At 41.5% G+C, this 18,894-nt stretch overlaps 1 protein-coding gene across 2 annotated transcripts in view; it reads right to left on the bottom strand.

Annotated features, from left to right (window-relative positions):
• Positions 1–490: 490 nt before the first annotated feature.
• The window catches only part of IPP (intracisternal A particle-promoted polypeptide), a 43,200-nt gene continuing 24,796 nt past the window's right edge, over positions 491–18,894 (bottom strand). Inside the window, exons 7-9 of one of the 2 annotated variants that reach the window (XM_033226592.1) lie at positions 17,765–17,887; positions 14,791–15,011; positions 491–2,358 (exon numbers count right to left, since the gene is read on the bottom strand). In XM_033226592.1, the coding sequence (XP_033082483.1) occupies positions 2,134–2,358; positions 14,791–15,011; positions 17,765–17,887 (569 nt within the window). In that variant the 3' untranslated portion in view covers positions 491–2,133. The remainder of the gene's footprint in view (positions 2,359–14,790; positions 15,012–17,764; positions 17,888–18,894) is intronic. The other variant, XM_033226593.1, reaches the window with a different exon arrangement.

Genomic DNA, 18,894 nt, shown 5'->3' with positions numbered 1-18,894 from the left:
CATGGTGGCTCACGTCTGTAATCCCAGCTACTCGGGAGGCTGAGGCAGGAGAATTGTTTGAACCAGGGAGGCAGAGATTGCAGTGAGCTGAGATTGCACCATTGCACTCCAGCCTGGGTGACAGGGCAAGACTCCATCTCAAAAAAAAAAAAAAGAAGAAGAAACGGGAAATCAAATCCTTAAGTCAAGTAGTTAAATTTTACTGTATGCAGCTGGGCACGGTGGCTCACGCCCATAATCCCAACACTTTGGGAGGCCAAGGTGGGTGGATCACCTGAGGTCAGGAGTTCGAGACCAGCCTGGCCAACATGGTGCAACCCAATACAAAAAATTAGCTGGGCATGGTGGCGGGCACCTGTAATCCTAGCTACTTGGGAGGCTGAGGCAGGAGAATCACTTGAACCCAAGAGGCAGAGGTTGCAGTGAGCCGAGATCATGCCTTTGCACTCCAGCCTGGGCAACAAGAGCAAAACTCCATCTCAAAAAATTATTTTTTACTGTATGCAAGACCTTTAAATTGCTCCAACTGGCCAGTAGACATAACTTAAAAGTAACCCCATCATACACCCAGTGACTCTTTTTCTTAAAAATGAACAGAGAACAATTCTTTAGAATGCTTCTCAGGGAGAAAATGAGAAGTTTTGAGAAGCAGTTTTGTTTGGGTCAAGGGGTACTTTCAAATTACATTTATAAGTCAGTGTCTATAAAAAGTTTCAGAAGGACCTACAATTTAGCCCTCCACGTCCAAGCAGTAGCTTTGTAGTATGCTCTTACTTAGGTTTGCCCAAGTACAAATAAATTTCACAAAGCTTGATAATCTAATAAAATTCCCTCTTCCTAAAGCCAAACAGATAATTTTGGTGACAACAATCTAGCAAAAAAGGAAAAATTTCCTTTTTTCTTTTTTTGAGACAGGTTATCATGCTGTCACCCAGGCCAGTGTGCAGTGGCACAATCTCGGCTCACTGCAGCCTCGACCTCCTGGGCTCAAGTGATCCTGCAACCTCAGCCTCCCAAGCAGATGCGACCACAGGCACAAGCCACCACGCCTGGTTAATTTTTATATATTTTTTGGTAGAGATGGAGTCTCGTCATGTTGCCCAAGGCTGGTCTCAAATTCCTGAGTTCAAGCAATCTTCCTGCCTCACCTCGGTCTCTCAAAGTGCTAGGATTACAGGTGTGAGCCACCATGCCCAGCCTGAAAAAGAGAGAAATTTCTAGGTACATACTGCCTGCTGGGCTCTATAGCCCATTACAACATCTGGTCACTAAGAACCTCCTATTAATTCTTTACTTGCATTCTCAGGATCAAGACAAAAAATATGAGCAAGCAAAAACTTATCATCAAGCAAAAAGGTATCTATCTATAAAAATAGATATTTCCCAAACACCCCTCCTAGTGTATCGGCTGCCAATAAAAAGTTTGGGGCTAATGAAAACTCTTGGCATTAAATAAAAGTAGGAATCCGTTTCATTGGCTTTTCTCTGTAGCTCAAATTATGGTCATGGAAAATTATGCTCTGGATACAATTGTGAATATACAGAGATCTTTAAACTGTGTCATTGATACTATTCCTACATCACATAAAGGTTATGTTACAACTTATACTGCACTGGAGAAGTAGCTAAAGGGGCTATTTGCCAGGAAGTGTCTAGTAAATAATTTTTACAAATTTGTAAAACCGGACTTGTCTACACTTAAACTGGAGAATTCTACAGCATAAGTGGCATTTCTATTATTAGTAAGCTTGGCAAATCTGTGTGAGCTCTTTATTAATTGGGATATATTTCATATCCATTCTCGTATTTTTAGAAAAATCACTCTAGTTTAGTTTTTTTCTTTAAGAGACAGGATCTCGTTCCACGCATGCCCAGAGTGGAGTGCAGTGGCATGATCATAGCTTACCATAACCTCAAATTCCTGGGCTCAAGTCATCCTTCTGCCTCAGCCTTCCAAAGTGCTGGGATTATAGGCATGAAGCCACTGCACCCAGCCTCGTTAGTCATTTATCTACCAAATACATGGAAAACTCATAGAATCAGAGGGTCTTATCACCAAATGTATGTTTGCTTTCCAAAAGGTCAGGTCCTGCATTTTCAAAATGTTCCTTGTGCTCTGTTATGCTTTATATTTCATAGCACAGCAACGCCCCCTTCACAACGACTGGTGATCATGTTACCAATTTCTGTCCATGTATCTGAATGAGGGTTATAAACTTCAACTGAGTCCAAGGTACCTGGAGCCAAGAAATCATGGCTGGAAGATCGACCTCCAGAAACATACAGAAGACCATTGACTGCCACAACACACATGCCTGCTCTAGGCACTTTCATTGAGGCAACTTCAACCCACTTTTCCTGGTTAAGAGAGGAAAAAAAAATATGTTAGCAGTATTATGAAATGATAGTAAAGAAATCCACTGAGAAATTCGATATTCCAGTTCTTTTTACATGTCTAAATGTAAAACAATCTAGTCAGGTAAGCATATATATATATATATATATTTTTTTTTTTTTGGCTTCGTTTTTTTTCCTTGGAGATAGGGTCTCGCTCTGTCACCCAGGCTGGACTGCATGGCACCATCTCAGCTCACTGCAGCCTCAACCTCCCAGACTCAAGAGCTCCTCTTGCTTCAGCCTCCTGAGTAGGTAGGACTACAAGTGTATACCACCACACCTAGCTAATTTTTCTATTGTAGAAATGGAGTTTTACCAGGTTGTCCAGGCTGGTCTTAAACTCCTAAACTCAAGTGATTGTCCCACCTCAGCCTCCCAAAGTGCTGGGATTACAAGCGTAAGCTACAGGACCTGGCCCAGAATATTTTAAAATAAACTTGAAGTGGTCATGGATAAAAAGTAAATTTAGAGGAATATAATTTTTTAAAAGGTCTGATTATAAAATATGATCAAGAAATGACCTAGAAATCATACATAGGACAACATCCTAAGAAACGAAGTCTATGGAACACAAGTAGGTAATACACTCAACAATAAGCAAATCAAAACAAAAGAATCACAAAGCTCCATGGAGAAAGAAGCTTATAAACCAAAGGATTTTTTTAAAGCCTTTAGTATTTTAACGAGTCTTAAAAATGACACAGCATGGAACACTTGGCAAATTTATTTGACCATGGAATCCTTTTTACAAGGAGCAACCAGTGGAGTTAGTAATCTGCAGAACATATTTTCAGAAAGGTGGGCTAACCAGGGTTTGGGAACTATAGCCTAGTTTGCTATAGCCTGAAAACAAACAATGATTTTCCCATATTAAAAGATATTTCAAAAAAAAGAAGCAGCATATATCAAAAAAGGATATTGTGTGTGACCCACAGGCCAAAAATATTTACTATCTGGCCTTTTACACAAAAAGTTTGCTAACTCCTGTTATATACATTGTTCCCTAAAGAAATTTCGATATGCTGCTATAGCCAAAATGACTAGTAATGTCTTACTTTTTTTTTTTTTTTTTTCTTGAGACGGAGTCTCGCTCTTATTGCTCAGGCTGGAGTGCAATGGTGTGATCTTGGCTCACTGCAACCTCCGCCCCCTGGGTTCAAGTGATTCTCCTGCCTCAGCCTCCTGAGTAGCTGGGATTACAGGCACCTGCCACCATGCCTGGCTAATTTTTAGTATTTTTAGTAGAGATGGAGTTTCACTATGTTGGCCAGGCTGGTCTTGAACTCCTGACCTCAAGTGATTCACCCACCTCGGCCTCCCAAAGTGCTGGGATTACAGGCATGAGCCACCACGCCCAGTGACTAGTAATGTCTTACTTGAGGGAAAACGTCCATACTCAGAAAACAAGAAAGCTACTAAAGGTCCTAACAAGTAATTAGGAGAGCAAAGAGCAAGCAGCCTGGTAATGGGAAAACAGATTATCAATCTTTAAATAAAGCATATGATGAACAAAGGTTTTTAAATCATAAATAGTGAAGACTGATTATTCATCAACGCTAGGAAGTAAATTTTTGAGGACAGGGACTTGAGCTTCTCATCCCAATACCCACATAGGTACTAGGATAGTGCCATCACATTATAAACAGTTAGTGTACGTTTGCTGATATGAACTTAAATAAGATTATGAAATACTAAACCAGGGACAATTCTTTGAAAGTGAAGGACCAGATTAAATTTGAAAGCTATTTGATCATCTGAAATTACAGAGCACATCACAAAGCTGACATAACTGAAAAAATACTTACATTTTAAAAGATAAATACATTCTCAAGAAGATCTATTTCTGGTTAAGATAAATTAGGATAATTTAGGTTATGTTTATAATTAGGGAGAACCTTTGCTTTCCCGCAAAATGCCCCTTGACAATAACAAAGGGACCTTAGGACTCATCCTATATTGTTCCTCTTTCATTTCTACCAGTGTATTACAACTACAGTTTAGCTTTTAAATTTTTATTATTTTATTTTTAATCGACATGTTCTCATCTAATTTGATTTTTTTTTTTTTTTTTTTGAGACGGAGTCTCGCTCTGTCGCCCAGGTTGGAGTGCAGTGGCACGATCTCCGCTCACTGCAAGCTCCACCGCCTCCCACATTCACGCCATTCTCCTGCCTCAGTCTCCCTAGAAGCTGGGACTACAGGTGCCCGCCACCACGTCCAGCTAATTTTTTTTTTTTTGTATTTTTAGTAGAGACGGGGTTTCATCGTGTTCACCAGGATGGTCTCGATCTCCTGACCTCATGATCCGCCCGCCTCAGCCTCCCAAAGTGCTGGGATTACAGGTGTGAGCCACCGCGCCCGGCCATCTAATTTGATTTTTATATAACCATGTTACCTCTAAAAAAAAAAAAAAAAGCTCTGTAAGACTACTAACATGTTTTACATTATCTTTTCTGGATTTGTAATGCAAATTGTTAGTAGGTAGTCAATAATAATAAAATTTCATATTTATGCATAAAAAACAAGGTAACACGTTGTTGTTGTTATTATTATTATTATTACTTGAGACAGAGTCTTACTCTGTTGCCAAGGCTGAAGTGCAGTGGCACTATCTTGGCTCACTGCAACCTCTGCCTCTTGGGTTGGAGCAATTCTCCTGCTTCAGCCTCCCAAGTTGCTAGGATTACAGGTGTGCACCACCACTCCCAGCTAATTTTTGTATTTTTAGTAGAGACGAGGTTTCATCATGTTGGCCAGGCTGGTCTTCAACTCCTGATTTCAGGTGATCCACTCACCTCAGCCTCCCAAAGTGCTGTGATTACAGGCGTAAGCCACCACACCTGGCCAGTGATAATTATTAATAAGACTTAATTTGAAACTAAAATCTATTTATTTCAAAGCCATATAGAAAAATCAGCAACAGAAAGTGCCCTCAAAAAGTTCACTTTCTGTATCAGATAAACCAAAATAGGATCATGGAGAAAGGAATTCAAAAATGTCACCAAAGTTTAAAACTTGTCAGAAATGAGAATCAAAATCCTTATGCTTTACAACAAGACATGAAAGTCCATTTTTGCCACTTCAACATTGTACTGGTGGTTCTAGCTAGGGTAATGAGGGGAAAACAATGAAATAAATGCATCTAGTTTTAATCCAGATTTAAGTAGAAGTAAAACAATCTTTTTTTTGTTTTGTTTTAAAGACCAGGTCTCACTCTGTGGCCCAGGCACCAGTGCAGTGGTGCAATCATGACTTACTACCTCCTTGACCTTCCTGGGCTCAGGTGATCCTCCCACCTCGGCCTTCTGAGGAGCTGGGACTACAGGCATGTACAACCACACCTGGCTAATTTTCATATTTTTTATAGACAGGGTTTTCACCATGTTGCCCAAGCTGGTCTGAACTCCTGGGCTCAAGCGATCTACCCACCTCGGCCTCCCAAAGTGCTGGGATTACAGGTTTAAGTCACTGCACCCAGCCAACAATATTTACAGATGGTAGGATCTTATATTTAGAAAATCCTAAGGAATCCACCAAAGAAAAATTAGACTATGAGTGCAGCAAGGTCACAGAATAAATTGTATTTCTACACACTAGCAATGGACAATCTGAATATGAAATTAATAAAACAATTTATAACAGCATTAAAAGGAATAAAATACTTCTGAATAAATTTTAACCAAAAAAGTACAAGAAACTGAAAATTATAAAACATTGTTGAAACAATCTGAAGACCTAAAAGGAAAGACATCCTATGATGAATCAAAAGACTTATTAATAATGTTAAGTTGCTGATACTCTCCAAATTGATCTCAAATTCAATGCAATCTCTGTCAAAAACCCATTTGGCTTCTCTGCAGGAACTGACAAGCTGATCCTAAAATGCATATGAAATTCAAGTTACCCAGGAGAGCCAAACAAATTTTTATTTTTTATTTATTTATTTTTATTTATTTTTTCCAGCCCAGGCTGGAGTGCAGTGGCCGGATCTCAGCTCACTGCAAGCTCCGCCTCCCGGGTTTATGCCATTCTCCTGCCTCAGCCTCCCAAGTAACTGGGACTACAGGCGCCCGCCATATCGCCCGGCTAGTTTTTTTGTATTTTTTTAGTAGAGACGGGGTTTCACCGTGTTAGCCAGGATGGTCTCGAGCTCCTGACCTCGTGATCCACCCGTCTCGGCCTCCCAAAGTGCTGGGATTACAGGCTTGAGCCACCACACCCGGCAACAAATTTTTAAATGATCCAATTTGAAGGACTCACACTTTCTGATTTCAAACTACAATGCTGTAATAAGAGAGTGTGGTACTAGCAAAAGGATAGAGAGACATACAGATAAATGAACAGAATAGAAAGCTCAGAAATAAACCCTCATATATATGGTCAACTAATTTTCAACAAAGGTGAAAATTCAATTCAAGACGATTCAATGGGGGAAAGAACAGTGTTTTTATTCAGTGATGCAGTGATGCTGGGACAACTGGACACCCAAATACAAAAGAATGAGGGTGGATCTCTTCCTTACATCACATACAAAATTAAATCAAAATGTATCAAAGACCTAAATACAAAAATTAAAACTATAAAACTCTTAGAAAAAAGCATAGCTGTAAGTTCTTACGACCTTGGATTAAGCAATGCTTTCTTAGTTATAACAAAAGCACAAGTAACAAAAGAACAAAACAAATTGGACATCAACATTTAAATTTTTATGCTTGAATACCATCAAGAAAGTGAAGAAAACACACATAATGGGAGAAAAAATTTGCGAATTATATATTTGACAAAGGACTTGCACCTAGATTATATTATTATTATTACTATTTGAGACGGAGTCTTGCTCTGTCACCCAGGCTGGAGTGCAGTGGCATGATCTCGGCTCACTGCAAGCTCCACCTCCCGGGTTCAAGCCATTCTCCTGCCTCAGCCTCCTGAGTACCTGAGACTACAGGCACCCACTACCACGCCCGGTTATTTTTTTTTGTCTTTTTAGTAGAGACGGGGCCTTCCTTTTTTTTGAGATGGAGTCTTGCTCTGTCACCCAGGCTGGAGGGCTCACTGTAAGCTCCGCCTCCTGGGTTCACACTATTCTCCTGCCTCAGCCTCCCAAGTAGCTGGGACTACAGGCACCCGCCACCATGACAGGCTAATTTTTTTTGTATTTTTAGTAGAGACGGGGTTTCACCGTGTTAGCCAGGATGGTCTCGATCTGACCTAGTGATCCACCTGCCTCAGCCTCCCAAAGCGTTGGGATTACAGGTGTGAGCCACCGCGCCCAGCAGAAGTCTTACAACTCAATAATAAAAAGACAATTCAATTTTAAAACAAATAAATTGAATAGATGTTTCTTCAAAGAAGATAAACAGATGACCAAAAAACACATGAAAAGATGCTTAACAATCAGGGAAATGCAAATCAAAACCACAATGAGATACCCATTTATACCTACTAGAACAGCTATAAAAGAAAAACTAAATAATAACAAGCATTGGATGTGGAGAAACTGGAACCCTTAGACACTGATGGTGGTTATGTAAAATGTTGTAGATACTTTAGGAAACAGTCTGGGATTCCCTAAAAAGGTTAAACATAGATGGGTGCAGTGGCTCACGCCTGTAATCCTGGCACTTTGGGAGACCCAAAGATCACCTGAGGTCAGGAGTTCAAGATCAGCCTGGTCAACATGGTGAAACTCTGTTTCTACTAAAAATAAAAAATTAGCCAGGCATGGTGGTGCACACCTGTAATCCTAGCTACTAGGGAGGCTGAGGCAGGATGATCATTTGAACCCCTGAGGTGGAGGTTGCAGTGAGCCGAGATCACCACTGCAGTCCAGCCTAGGCAACGAGAGCGAAACTCCGTCTCAAAAAAAAAAAAAAACACAATGGCCGGGCGCGGTGGCTCAAGCCTGTAATCCCAGCACTTTGGGAGGCCAAGACGGGTGGATCACAAGGTCAGTAGATCGAGACCATCCTGGCTAACACGGTGAAACCCCGTCTCTATTAAAAAATACAAAAAAACTAGCCGGGCGAGGTGGCGGGCGCCTATAGTCCCAGCTACTCAGGAGGCTGAGGCAGGAGAATGGCGGGAACCCGGGAGGCGGTGGAGCTTGCAGTGAGCTGAGATCCGGCCACTGCACTCCAGCCTGGGCGAGAGAACGAGACTCTGTCTCAAAAAAAAAAAAAAAAAAAAACACAAAACAAAAAACAAACAAACAAAAAAAGGTTAAACATAGTCATTATGTGACCCAGCAATTCTACTCCTAGGTATATGCCCAAGAGAAATGAAAACACATGTCTACACAAAAACTTGTATGTAAAACTTCATAGTAGCATTGTTTGTAATAGCCAAAAAGCAGAAACAACCAAAATGTTTGGCCAGTGAATTACATTTCAATAAAACTGTTAAAACCCTCCTACTTAAAAAAAAAAAAAAAAAAACTTAAAAAAATTTTTTTGGGCCGGGCGCGGTGGCTCAAGCCTGTAATCCCAGCACTTTGGGAGGCCGAGTCGGGCGGATCACGAGGTCAGGAGATCGAGACCATCCTGGCTAACACGGTGAAACCCCATCTCTACTAAAAATACAAAAACTAGCCGGGCGAGGTGGCGGGCGCCTGTAGTCCCAGCTACTCGGGAGGCTGAGGCAGGAGAATGGCGTAAACCCGGGAGGCGGAGCTTGCAGTGAGCTGAGATCCGGCCACTGCACTCCAGTCCGGGCGACAGAGTGAGACGCCACCTCAAAAAAAAAAAAAAAAAAAAAAAAAAATTTTTTTGTTTTGAGATGGAGTCTTGCTCTATTGCCCAGGCTAGAGTACAGTTGGGTAATCTCAACTCATTGCAACCTCTGCCTCCCAGGTTCAAGCAATTCTTCTGACTCAGCCTCCTAAGTAGCTGGGATTATAGGCCACCACCATGCCCAGCAAATTTTTGTATTTTCAGTAAAGTCGGGCTTTCACCATGTTGGCCAGGCCGGTCTCAAACTCCTGACCTCAAGTGATCCACCAGCTTCAGCCTCCCAAACTGCTGGGATTACAGATGTGAGCCACTGCACCTGGCCAAAAGTTTTGAAGGTTTTACTAACCATAAGTGGCATTAAAAATCATAAAATTAAAATAAGACTAAATCTTATTTCTCAAAATTTGTTCCCTGAAACACTTCCACAAGATATTCTGCAAATATCCACAGAACAAAGCAAGGGTGGTGTGTTCAAGTGAATCTGAGAGACTTGACATAAAGATTCATAAAGTACATTATTGCGCTATATTCTGTAAAGAAGGCCTGTGGTAAAGAAACTAATTTAACCTGGTTTAACCCAGATTTCCCTTAATATAGTTGACCAGGGAAACTCAAGTTACTCAATTCCTATTAACAGTGCAAAAAATTAGTATTCCATGGAAATTAATTCAGAAAAAGTTGGCCTAACCTGTAAGTCTAGGGCATAACACACTTTGTACTTCACTCTCACAGCACTTAACACATTATAACATAACCGACTATTTATTTCTCATATTCCTCACTACAATGTAGCCTCCTTGAGAGCAGTGGCTGTATATGTTGAGTCTGTCCTTGTTTCTGCCTGGCATAGTGTCTGATTTTTGTGAATGAATAAATAAACTAATTTATTCTGTATTTGTGAATGAATAAATGAACTGAGAAGTCTGTATTTGTGAATGAATAAATGAACTAATGAACAAATACATGACAGAACAGTGACCCAATGAAGATGCAACCTCCTGTCCCCTACCTTTCTCTTCTCTTATTATAAGTATAATTGTGTCAACCCAGGAACTGAGGGAATGAGGGAACACTGGGGAATTCACCTAGGCAGTGCCTGGATGGGTAATGCATGGAGATGCTAGGTGGAGAAGACAGCTGGTATCATAAGAAAATTGGCTTCATTTAGCAAATAAGTAAATTGAATGAATAAATAAATATATTGAGGATAATGGAAGCAAAGTCTTTTTTTTTTTTGAGACAGAGTCTTGCTCTGTCGCCCAGGCTGGAGTGCAGTGGCGTGATCTCAGCTCACTGCAGCCTCAGCCTCCTGGGTTCAAGCGATTCTCCTGCCTCAGCCTCCCGAGTAGCTGGGATTATAGGCGCCCACCACCATGCTCAGCTAATTTTTGTAATTTTAGTAAAGACGGGGTTTCACCATGTTAGCCAAGCTGGTCCCGAACTCCTGACCTAGTGATCCACCTGCCTTGGTGTCCCCAAGTGCTGGGATTACAGACGTGAGCCACCATGCCTGGCAGAAGCAAAGTCTTTAACTGACAGAAAAGGTATTTACAACATGGAAAGAGAGAAGGGAGAAGGCCTGAAAAAACCTGGTGTACTAGAATTGGAGCTATCATTATGAACTCATGGTTTTACAATATAAATGCACAAATAGATATAGAAATATTTACAGATAAATCTGTGTGTGAAAACCTATTTACATACATACATTTCCTAGCTCTGTTTACTGAGGGTGGCTATGAGGTAGAAGGTGGTGACTCAACTCCAGACAAGATTGAAGACTAGCTGAAACAGGGAAGAGGTGAAAGCAACTCTCTGTAAGACACACCCACCAGTGCCCTGTCAGTTTACCATTGCCAATGGCAACACCCAGAAGTTACTGTCCTCTTCCATGGCAACAACCCAGAAGTACCACCTTTTTTCTAGAAAATTCTGAATAACTCACCGCTTAATTTTCACGTAAGTAAAAGTAGGTATAAATGACTGCAGAACTGCCCCTGAGCTGCTACTCTCAACACACTGTCTATGGAGTAGTCCCACTCTGCAGAAGTAGTTACAGAGCTGTAACATTGTCACCTCAATAAGATTGTTTTCTTCTACCACCAGCTTGCTCTTAAATTCCATCCTGAGCAAGGCCAAGAACATTCCTGGGCTAAGCCCAATTTGGGGCTCTCCTGCCCTGCTACAGCTAGAAGCAGCAACACCCAAGTAGCATTTAGTACTCTAAGTGTATACATCTTGGTTTCTAAATACTGTTCTTCACCAAAAGGAAATAAGGCTTCTTGAAGAAATGGCTGATTCCAGGGCTAAAGCAGAAAAAGTATAAGATAAGCTGAAAATATTTCTGCCAGAAAATAAAGAAATGCTGAATGAATGATAGCAATGTATCAAAAGGACACAGGAGGGATTTCCATTTCCAGACAAAAATAGATCAATTGTTACCAAACTTGCCCTCCTACCCTAAAGACCTAGAAAACTAGATAAAACATGAAACAAAACTTTTAGGCATTAGGCCAGGAGCGGTGGTGGCTCACGCCTGTAATCCCAGCACTTTGGGAGGCTGAGGTGGGCAGATCACTTGAGGTCAGGAGTTTGAGACCAGCTGGCCAACATGGCAAAACTCCTGACCTCATATGATCCACCCGCCTCTGTCTCCCAAAGTGCTGGATTACAGGCATTAGCCACTGTGCTTGGCCAAAGTATATTTTTGTAAGTTCCTTACTTTCAAGTGATACAGTATGATATTGTAGATTTGATACACTAAAAATACATAATGTAAATCTGTGATATTATTAGGTACATAGTCTTCAACCCATTTCCTGGCATACAACTCCTAACATCCTGAGAATATCCAAAGTGATGCCTTTTTGTTTGCTAATGTTGACTGATGGCTGGAAGCCAGTAGTTAGCTTCAGAATTAGGGATGCTCACCAGAAAGACCAAGGCATGATTACAGAATTAGAACTTTCAGTCCCATCCCCTGACTTCCGGAGAGGGGAGAGGAGCTGAAGGTTAAGTGGATGCCCAATGATATAATCAATCATGTCTATGTAATGAAGCCTCCAGAAAAACCAGCCCAGGCATGGTGGCTCACACCTGTAATCTTAGCACTTTGGGAGGCTGAGGGAGATCAAGACCATCCTAGCCAACATGGTGAAACCCCGTCTATACTAAAAATACAAAAATTAGCTGGGCATGGTGGTGTGTGCCTGTAGTCCCAGCTACTTGGGAGGCTGAAGCAGGAGAATTTCTTGAACCCAGGAGGCGGTGGTTGCAGTGAGCCTAGATCGTGCCATTTCACTCCAGCCTAGTGACAGAGCAAGACTCTGTCTAAAAAACAAAAACAAAGAAACAACAACAAAAAACCCAAAAGGACTGAGTTTGGAGAACTTCCTGATAGTTGAACACCTGGCGGTTCTTAGAGGGTGGCATAACCAGAGAGGTCATAGAAGTAGCATGCCATTCCCCTGTACCTCCCCATATGCATCTCTTCATCTGTATCCTTTGCAATATCCCTTATAACAACCTGGTAAACATAAGTAAGTGTTTCCGTGAGTTCTGTGAGCCACTCTAGCAAATTAATTGACTCCAAACAGGGTGTTGTGAGAACTCCAACTTGGAGCCAGTTGGTGAGAAGTTCCAGAGGCCTGGACTTGGAATAGTGCCTGAAGGAGGGGGCAGTCTTGGGGACTGAGCCCTCAACCTGTGGGGTCTGAGGCTATCTCCAGGTAGACAGTATCAGAATTTAACTGAATTAGAGGACACCTAGCTGGTATCTGCTGCTTGACGTGTAGGGGAAAACCCACACACATTTAGTCACAGAAGTTTTCTGTGTTGATGATTGTTGTGACGTGAGATCAGAGTAGAAAACATGTTGAGTATGTTTTTTCCACCCACAAAACCCTAAAGTAATTACCAAAAAAAAGGTGAAGAAATACAGCTAACTAGACAATAAAAGAGATAAAATGGAATACTAAAACAATCAACATAAAGACGAAAAGAAGAAAAAAGAATCAAAGAATGGATTTCATAAACAGAAAACAAATGGCAAGGCCATTTTTATATTTTAATATAAATGCTAACTAATTAAAAGGCAACATATCAAAATATGTGGGAGGAAGTTAAAGCAGTGCTTGAAGAGAATTTACAGTTTCTCTTATAGAAAAAGGAAGGTCTAAAATCAATCATCTAAGCTTCCACTTTAAGAATCTAGAAAAAAGGCCGGGCGCGGTGGCTCAAGCCTGTAATCCCAGTACTTTGGGAGGCCGAGACGGGCGGATCACGAGGTCAGGAGATCGAGACCATCCTGGCTAACACGGTGAAACCTCGTCTCTACTAAAAAATACAAAAAACTAGCCGGGCGAGGTGGCGGTGCCTGTAGTCCCAGCTACTCGGGAGGCTGAGGCAGCAGAATGGCGTGAACCCGGGAGGCGGAGCTTGCAGTGAGCTGAGATCTGACCACTGCACTCCAGCCTGGGTGACAGAGCGAGACTCCGTCAAAAAAAAAAAAAAAAAAAAAGAATCTAGAAAAAAAGAGCTGAGATTGTTGGGATTTGGGGAGTGCAGTGGCTCCCAAAGATCTGTAATGCCAGTGGTTTGGGATGCCAAGGAAGGATAATCACTTAAGACCAGGAGTTTGAGATCAGTCTGGGTTACACAGCGAGACCCTAACCCTAGGAAAAACAAAAAAAAATCAGCCAGGTGCAGTGGCTCGTGCCTGTAATCCCAGCACTTTGGGAGGCTGAGGCGGGTGGATCGCCTGATGCTGGGAGTTCGAAACCAGCCTGACCAACATAGAGAAACCCCATCTCCACTAAAAATACAAAATTAGCCAGGTATGGTGGTGCATGCCTGAAATCCCAGCTACTCAGGAGGTTGAGGCAGGAGAATTGCTTGAACCTAGGAGGCAGAGGTTGCAGTGAGGCGAGATTGTACCACTGCACTCCAGCCTGGGCAACAAAAGCAAAACTCCGTCTCAAAAAAAAAAAAAATTACTCTTGAGCGAGGGTCTCTCACTGTTACTGAGGTTGGAGCACAATGGCTTGATCACAGCTCACTGCAGCCTTGACCTCCTAGGCTCAAGTGATCCTCTCACCTGAGCCCCCTGAGTAGCTAGAACCACAGGTGCATACCACCACGCCCAACTAATTTTGTTATTTATTATACAGATAGTCTCACTGTGTTGTTCAGGCTGGTCTTGAACTCCTGGGCTCAAGCTATCCTCTCATCTTGGCTTCCCAAAGTGCTGGGATTACAGGCTTGAGCCACCACACCCAGCAGTACAAAAAAAAGTTTTTTTAAATTAACTGGGCAGGAGTTGAATGTTACAGTGAACTATGATTATATCAGTGCTCTCCAGCATGTGCGACAGAGCAAGACCCTGTCTCTTAAAAAATTAAAAAAAAAAAAATCTAGAAAAAGAAGAGCAAACTCAATCAAAAACAAATAGGAAAAAGGAAAAAATAAGAACAGAAATCAATAACACAGAAAACTGACAACAGAAGAAAAGCAATGACACCAAAAGTTTCTTCTTTGGAAAGAAAAAAGGGAAAAAAAATCCACAAATGATCAATATCATGAGTGAAAGAAAGTGCATCACCACAGATCTTACAGACATTAAAAGAATACCAGAATACTAAACATCTGAAATCATCCAACCTACCTCTTCAAAGGAATATTTTTCTACAGTATGAAGAGCATCTTGGGTCTCATTCCATCCTCCAATAGAATAGATGCAGTCATTGAGTGCAGCCACGCCAAGATATGCTCTCCTGGTTCCCATTGGAGGAAGTGGAGACCAACGCTTAGAAAGTGGATCATAGACTTCAAAAGAACGAAGTTCTATTCCTTCATTGCTGATGCCCCCAATTACATAAATTAAACCTGGAAATGGAATATTTTTGCTCAGATGCTACAGAAAGTGAGATACAAATAGTGATGAAAAGTAATGATTGTGATCTGTTTCCTATGCCGATGCTATGTTTAATCTAGGGCTTAAAATTTTATTTAAGAGAGAAAATCAACTTTGTCAAGTTTATCACCTCACTATTCAGCAAGTTGTAAAAAATTAGTGGAATTAATTTAAAATAGCATTGAGTTTTCAAAGAACTTGAAATAATCTGTTAGCTGAGGATTTTCTTTTCTTTTTTTTTTTTTGAGACGGAGTCTTGCTCTGTCGCCCAGGCTGGAGTGCAGTGGCCGGATCTCAGCTCACTGCAAGCTCCACCTCCCAGGTTTATGCCATTCTCCTGCCTCAGCCTTCGGAGTAGCTGGGACTACAGGCGCCCGCCACCTCGCCCGGCTAGTTTTTTGTATTTTTTAGTAGAGACGGGGTTTCACCGTGTTAGCCAGGATGGTCTCGATCTCCTGACCTCGTGATCCGCCCGTCTCGGCCTCCCAAAGTGCTGGGATTACAGGCTTGAGCCACCGCGCCCGGCCTAGCTGAGGATTTTCTATCTAATTATCTGCTTGGTGATCTCAGGCTCCAGATCCACCCACAGATAAAACAGGAAAGGACAATGGATTTTTTTTTCCCTAAAAAATGTCATGCACTTAAGCTGGGAATTACATGGCCCTCTTTAGTGACAGCCTATCTGTTGCTCAGATGGACATAAAGTAGGGAATTTAAATTTAAATAGTATGTGGCTAAATTAAGGTATCAGAATCAATAACTACAGTACACAGCTGGGTGTAGTGGTTCACAATCCCAGCACTTTGGGAGGACAGGGAAGGCGAATCACTTGAGCCTAAGACCAACCTGGGCAAAAAATACAAAAAATACAAAATTAGTCAGGCATGGTGGTGTGTGCCTGCAGTCCTAGCTACTTAGGCAACTGAGGTGGGAGGATGGCTTGAGTCTGGGAGGCAGAGGTTGCAATGAGCCAAGATTGCACCACTGCACTCCAGCCTGGGCAACAGAGTCAGAACTTGTCTCAAAAAACAAAAACAAAAACAATTACTACAGTAAAATATAATGTAATTTACATAAAATTTCCTTATAAACTCTGGCAATCTACAATTATTTTTGAATCTCTAGTGTTGTACTTCATCTTCTAAAGTGAGGAGTTACAAAGAATTACATTTTAAGAAATGTGGGCTAGGCTGGGTACAGTGGATCATGCCTATAATCCCAGCACTTTAGGAGAACAAGACGGGAGGATCACGAGGTCAGGAGATTGTGACCATCCTGGTTAACATAGTGAAACCCCGTCTCTACAAAAAATACAAAAAATTTGCCAGGTGTGGCGGGTGCCTGTAGTCCCAGCTACTCCGGAGGCTGAGGCAGGAGAATGGTGTGAACCTGGGAGGTGGAGCCTGCACTGAGCTAAGATCACATCACTGCACTCCAGCCTGGGTGACAGAGCGAGACTCCATCTCAAAAAACAAAAAACAAAAAACAAAAAAAAAAAAGAAAAAAGAAATGTGGGCTAAATGTTAGTATAGTAAACCTGGGTTTTAGTTCCAGCCTTGTCAGTAACTAGCCATGAGAAAAGACAACTCACAACCTTCCTGATCTTCAGCTTCCTCATTTATAACTTAAAGAAGTTGAAATAGGTAAATTCAAAGATCCCTTTCTAGGTAGCTCTATGATTTTAGACGGGATGATAAAAATAATAAATATAAAACAACTAGGAGACATGATATTAAACAGTAAGATATAGTCTGCACCACATAATTTGCTAATAGAAATCAGAGAAGGTAACCACAAAGCAGAAGGAAGTTGAACAGATTAGGCTGTCATATAACAACGGGAAAGTTGCTTCCTTCTCCACAGGTGCATATAAATCAGCTCTCCACTCCTAGACAGAATCAGGTTCTAGTTAAAACATCTTACTACCTAACTCTCAGAGTATAGTAGACAATCAAAATAATGTTTGTATACCACTTTAATATGCAACATATAATTATTTAAATCTGTCACAGGATTATATGCTATGTGAACTGAATCACAATGTACTTTGTAGAAAAAAAATGCTAAAGAAGCCTATAGAGACCATGAAAACAATTTATTTTTATTTATTTTTTGAGACAGAGTTTCACTGTTACCCAGGCTGCAGTACAGTGGCACCATCTCACTGCAACCTCCACCTCCTGGGTTCAAACAATTATCCTGCCTCAGCCTCCCTAGTAGCTGGGATTACAGGAGTGTGGTATCATGCCCAGCTAATTTTTGCATTTTTAGTAGAAATGAGGTTTCACCACGTTGGCCAGGCTGGTCTCGAACTCCTAACCTCAGATGATCCTACTGCCTCAGGCTCCCAAAGTGCTGGGATTATAGGCATGAGCCACCACGCCCCAAAATTGTTTCTGATATTCTCTCCCTACTTAGAAATATTTACTTAGATGTTCATGGGAGAGAAAAGACAGTAACAGATAATACTTCGAATGTTTATTGTGCTAGTCAGATATTCCTGCTTACTTGCAATTTTTAATGATAGCCTTGTTTATTTTGAAAAAATCAATTATTTTGGCAATACAGAAATAAAAGTCAATGATAGGAGGTAAAAAGCAGAACTTCTATGCTGCTAGTATCAGTCATTCAATACCAACAGACCTAAAATGTACTTTTGTGAAAATAAGGCCTCAAAGTTTTTCAGAACTACATTTTGAGGAAAAATATTTTATAAAGTGATTACCTTGCATTTCACAGCACCCAAAGTAGTAGCGTGACACAGCCATGTTACCAACTACTTCCCATTTATTTTCATCAGGATCAAATCTTTCAATGGTGTTCCCTATCTCAGCTCCAACCCATCCACCTGTAATGAAACAGAAAAATGTTCGTTTCTGGGATAAAAGAATCTGATTTATGACAAAGACCTCACAAAACATCTAAACCAATTACTTCATATTATAGATATCACATGAACCAAAGAGGTTATCTGTTCCACGATCCCATGAAAAAGTTAGAATTTGACCACGAGTAGAACTCAGGTCCTTTGCATAACTGATGCTCTTTTGAGGGAAAAAAAAAAGAATTCAAGTCTTTTAACTCCCTATTTTTCACTAAAGACTAAAACAAAACAAAACAAAGAAAGCCCCAAAACTTCAACATATTGCATGGAAAAGACGGTACTTTGCAAAACTACCTTTTGAAATGACTTTTGGCTATTCAGAATGTTTATCCTAATCAAGGCCAGCTCCAAGCCTAATCAGAGCATACTGTGTATTTGGTTAATTTCAGGAACTTCAGAAAGGCCCTTTATCCCCACAATAACATTTTCTTAACACTCTCTAATTCTTTTTTTTTTTTTGAGACAGAGTCTTGCTCAGTGGCCCAGGCTGGAGTGCAGTGGCCGGATCTCAGCTCACTGCAAGCTCCGCCTCCCGGGTTTTACCCCATTCTCCTGCCTCAGCCTCTCGAGTAGCTGGGACTACAGGCACCCGCCACCTCACCCAATTAATTTTTCGTATTTTTTAGTAGAGATGGGGTTTCACCGTGTTAGCCAGGATGGTCTCGATCTCCTGACCTCGTGATCCACCTGTCTCGGCCTCCCAAAGTGCTGGGATTACAGGCTTGAGCCACAGCGCCCAGCCCTTTTTTTTTTTCTTGAGATGGAGTCTCGCTCTGTTATCCAGGCTGGAGTGCAGTGGTGCAGTCTCGGCTCAGGCTCACTGTAAGCTCCGCCTCCCAGGTTCAAGCCATTCTCCTGCCTCAGCCTCCCAAGTAGCTAGGACTACAGACGCCCACCACCACGCCCAGCTAATTCTTTTTGTATTTTTAGTAGAGACAGGGTTTCACCGTGTTAGCCAGGATGGTCTTGAT

The sequence above is a fragment of the Trachypithecus francoisi genome, unplaced genomic scaffold (assembly GCF_009764315.1).
Source record: "Trachypithecus francoisi isolate TF-2019V2 unplaced genomic scaffold, Tfra_2.0 Lachesis_group12, whole genome shotgun sequence".
NCBI lineage: Eukaryota > Metazoa > Chordata > Mammalia > Primates > Cercopithecidae > Trachypithecus > Trachypithecus francoisi.
This window is presented reverse-complemented; position numbering and strand designations above follow the sequence as displayed.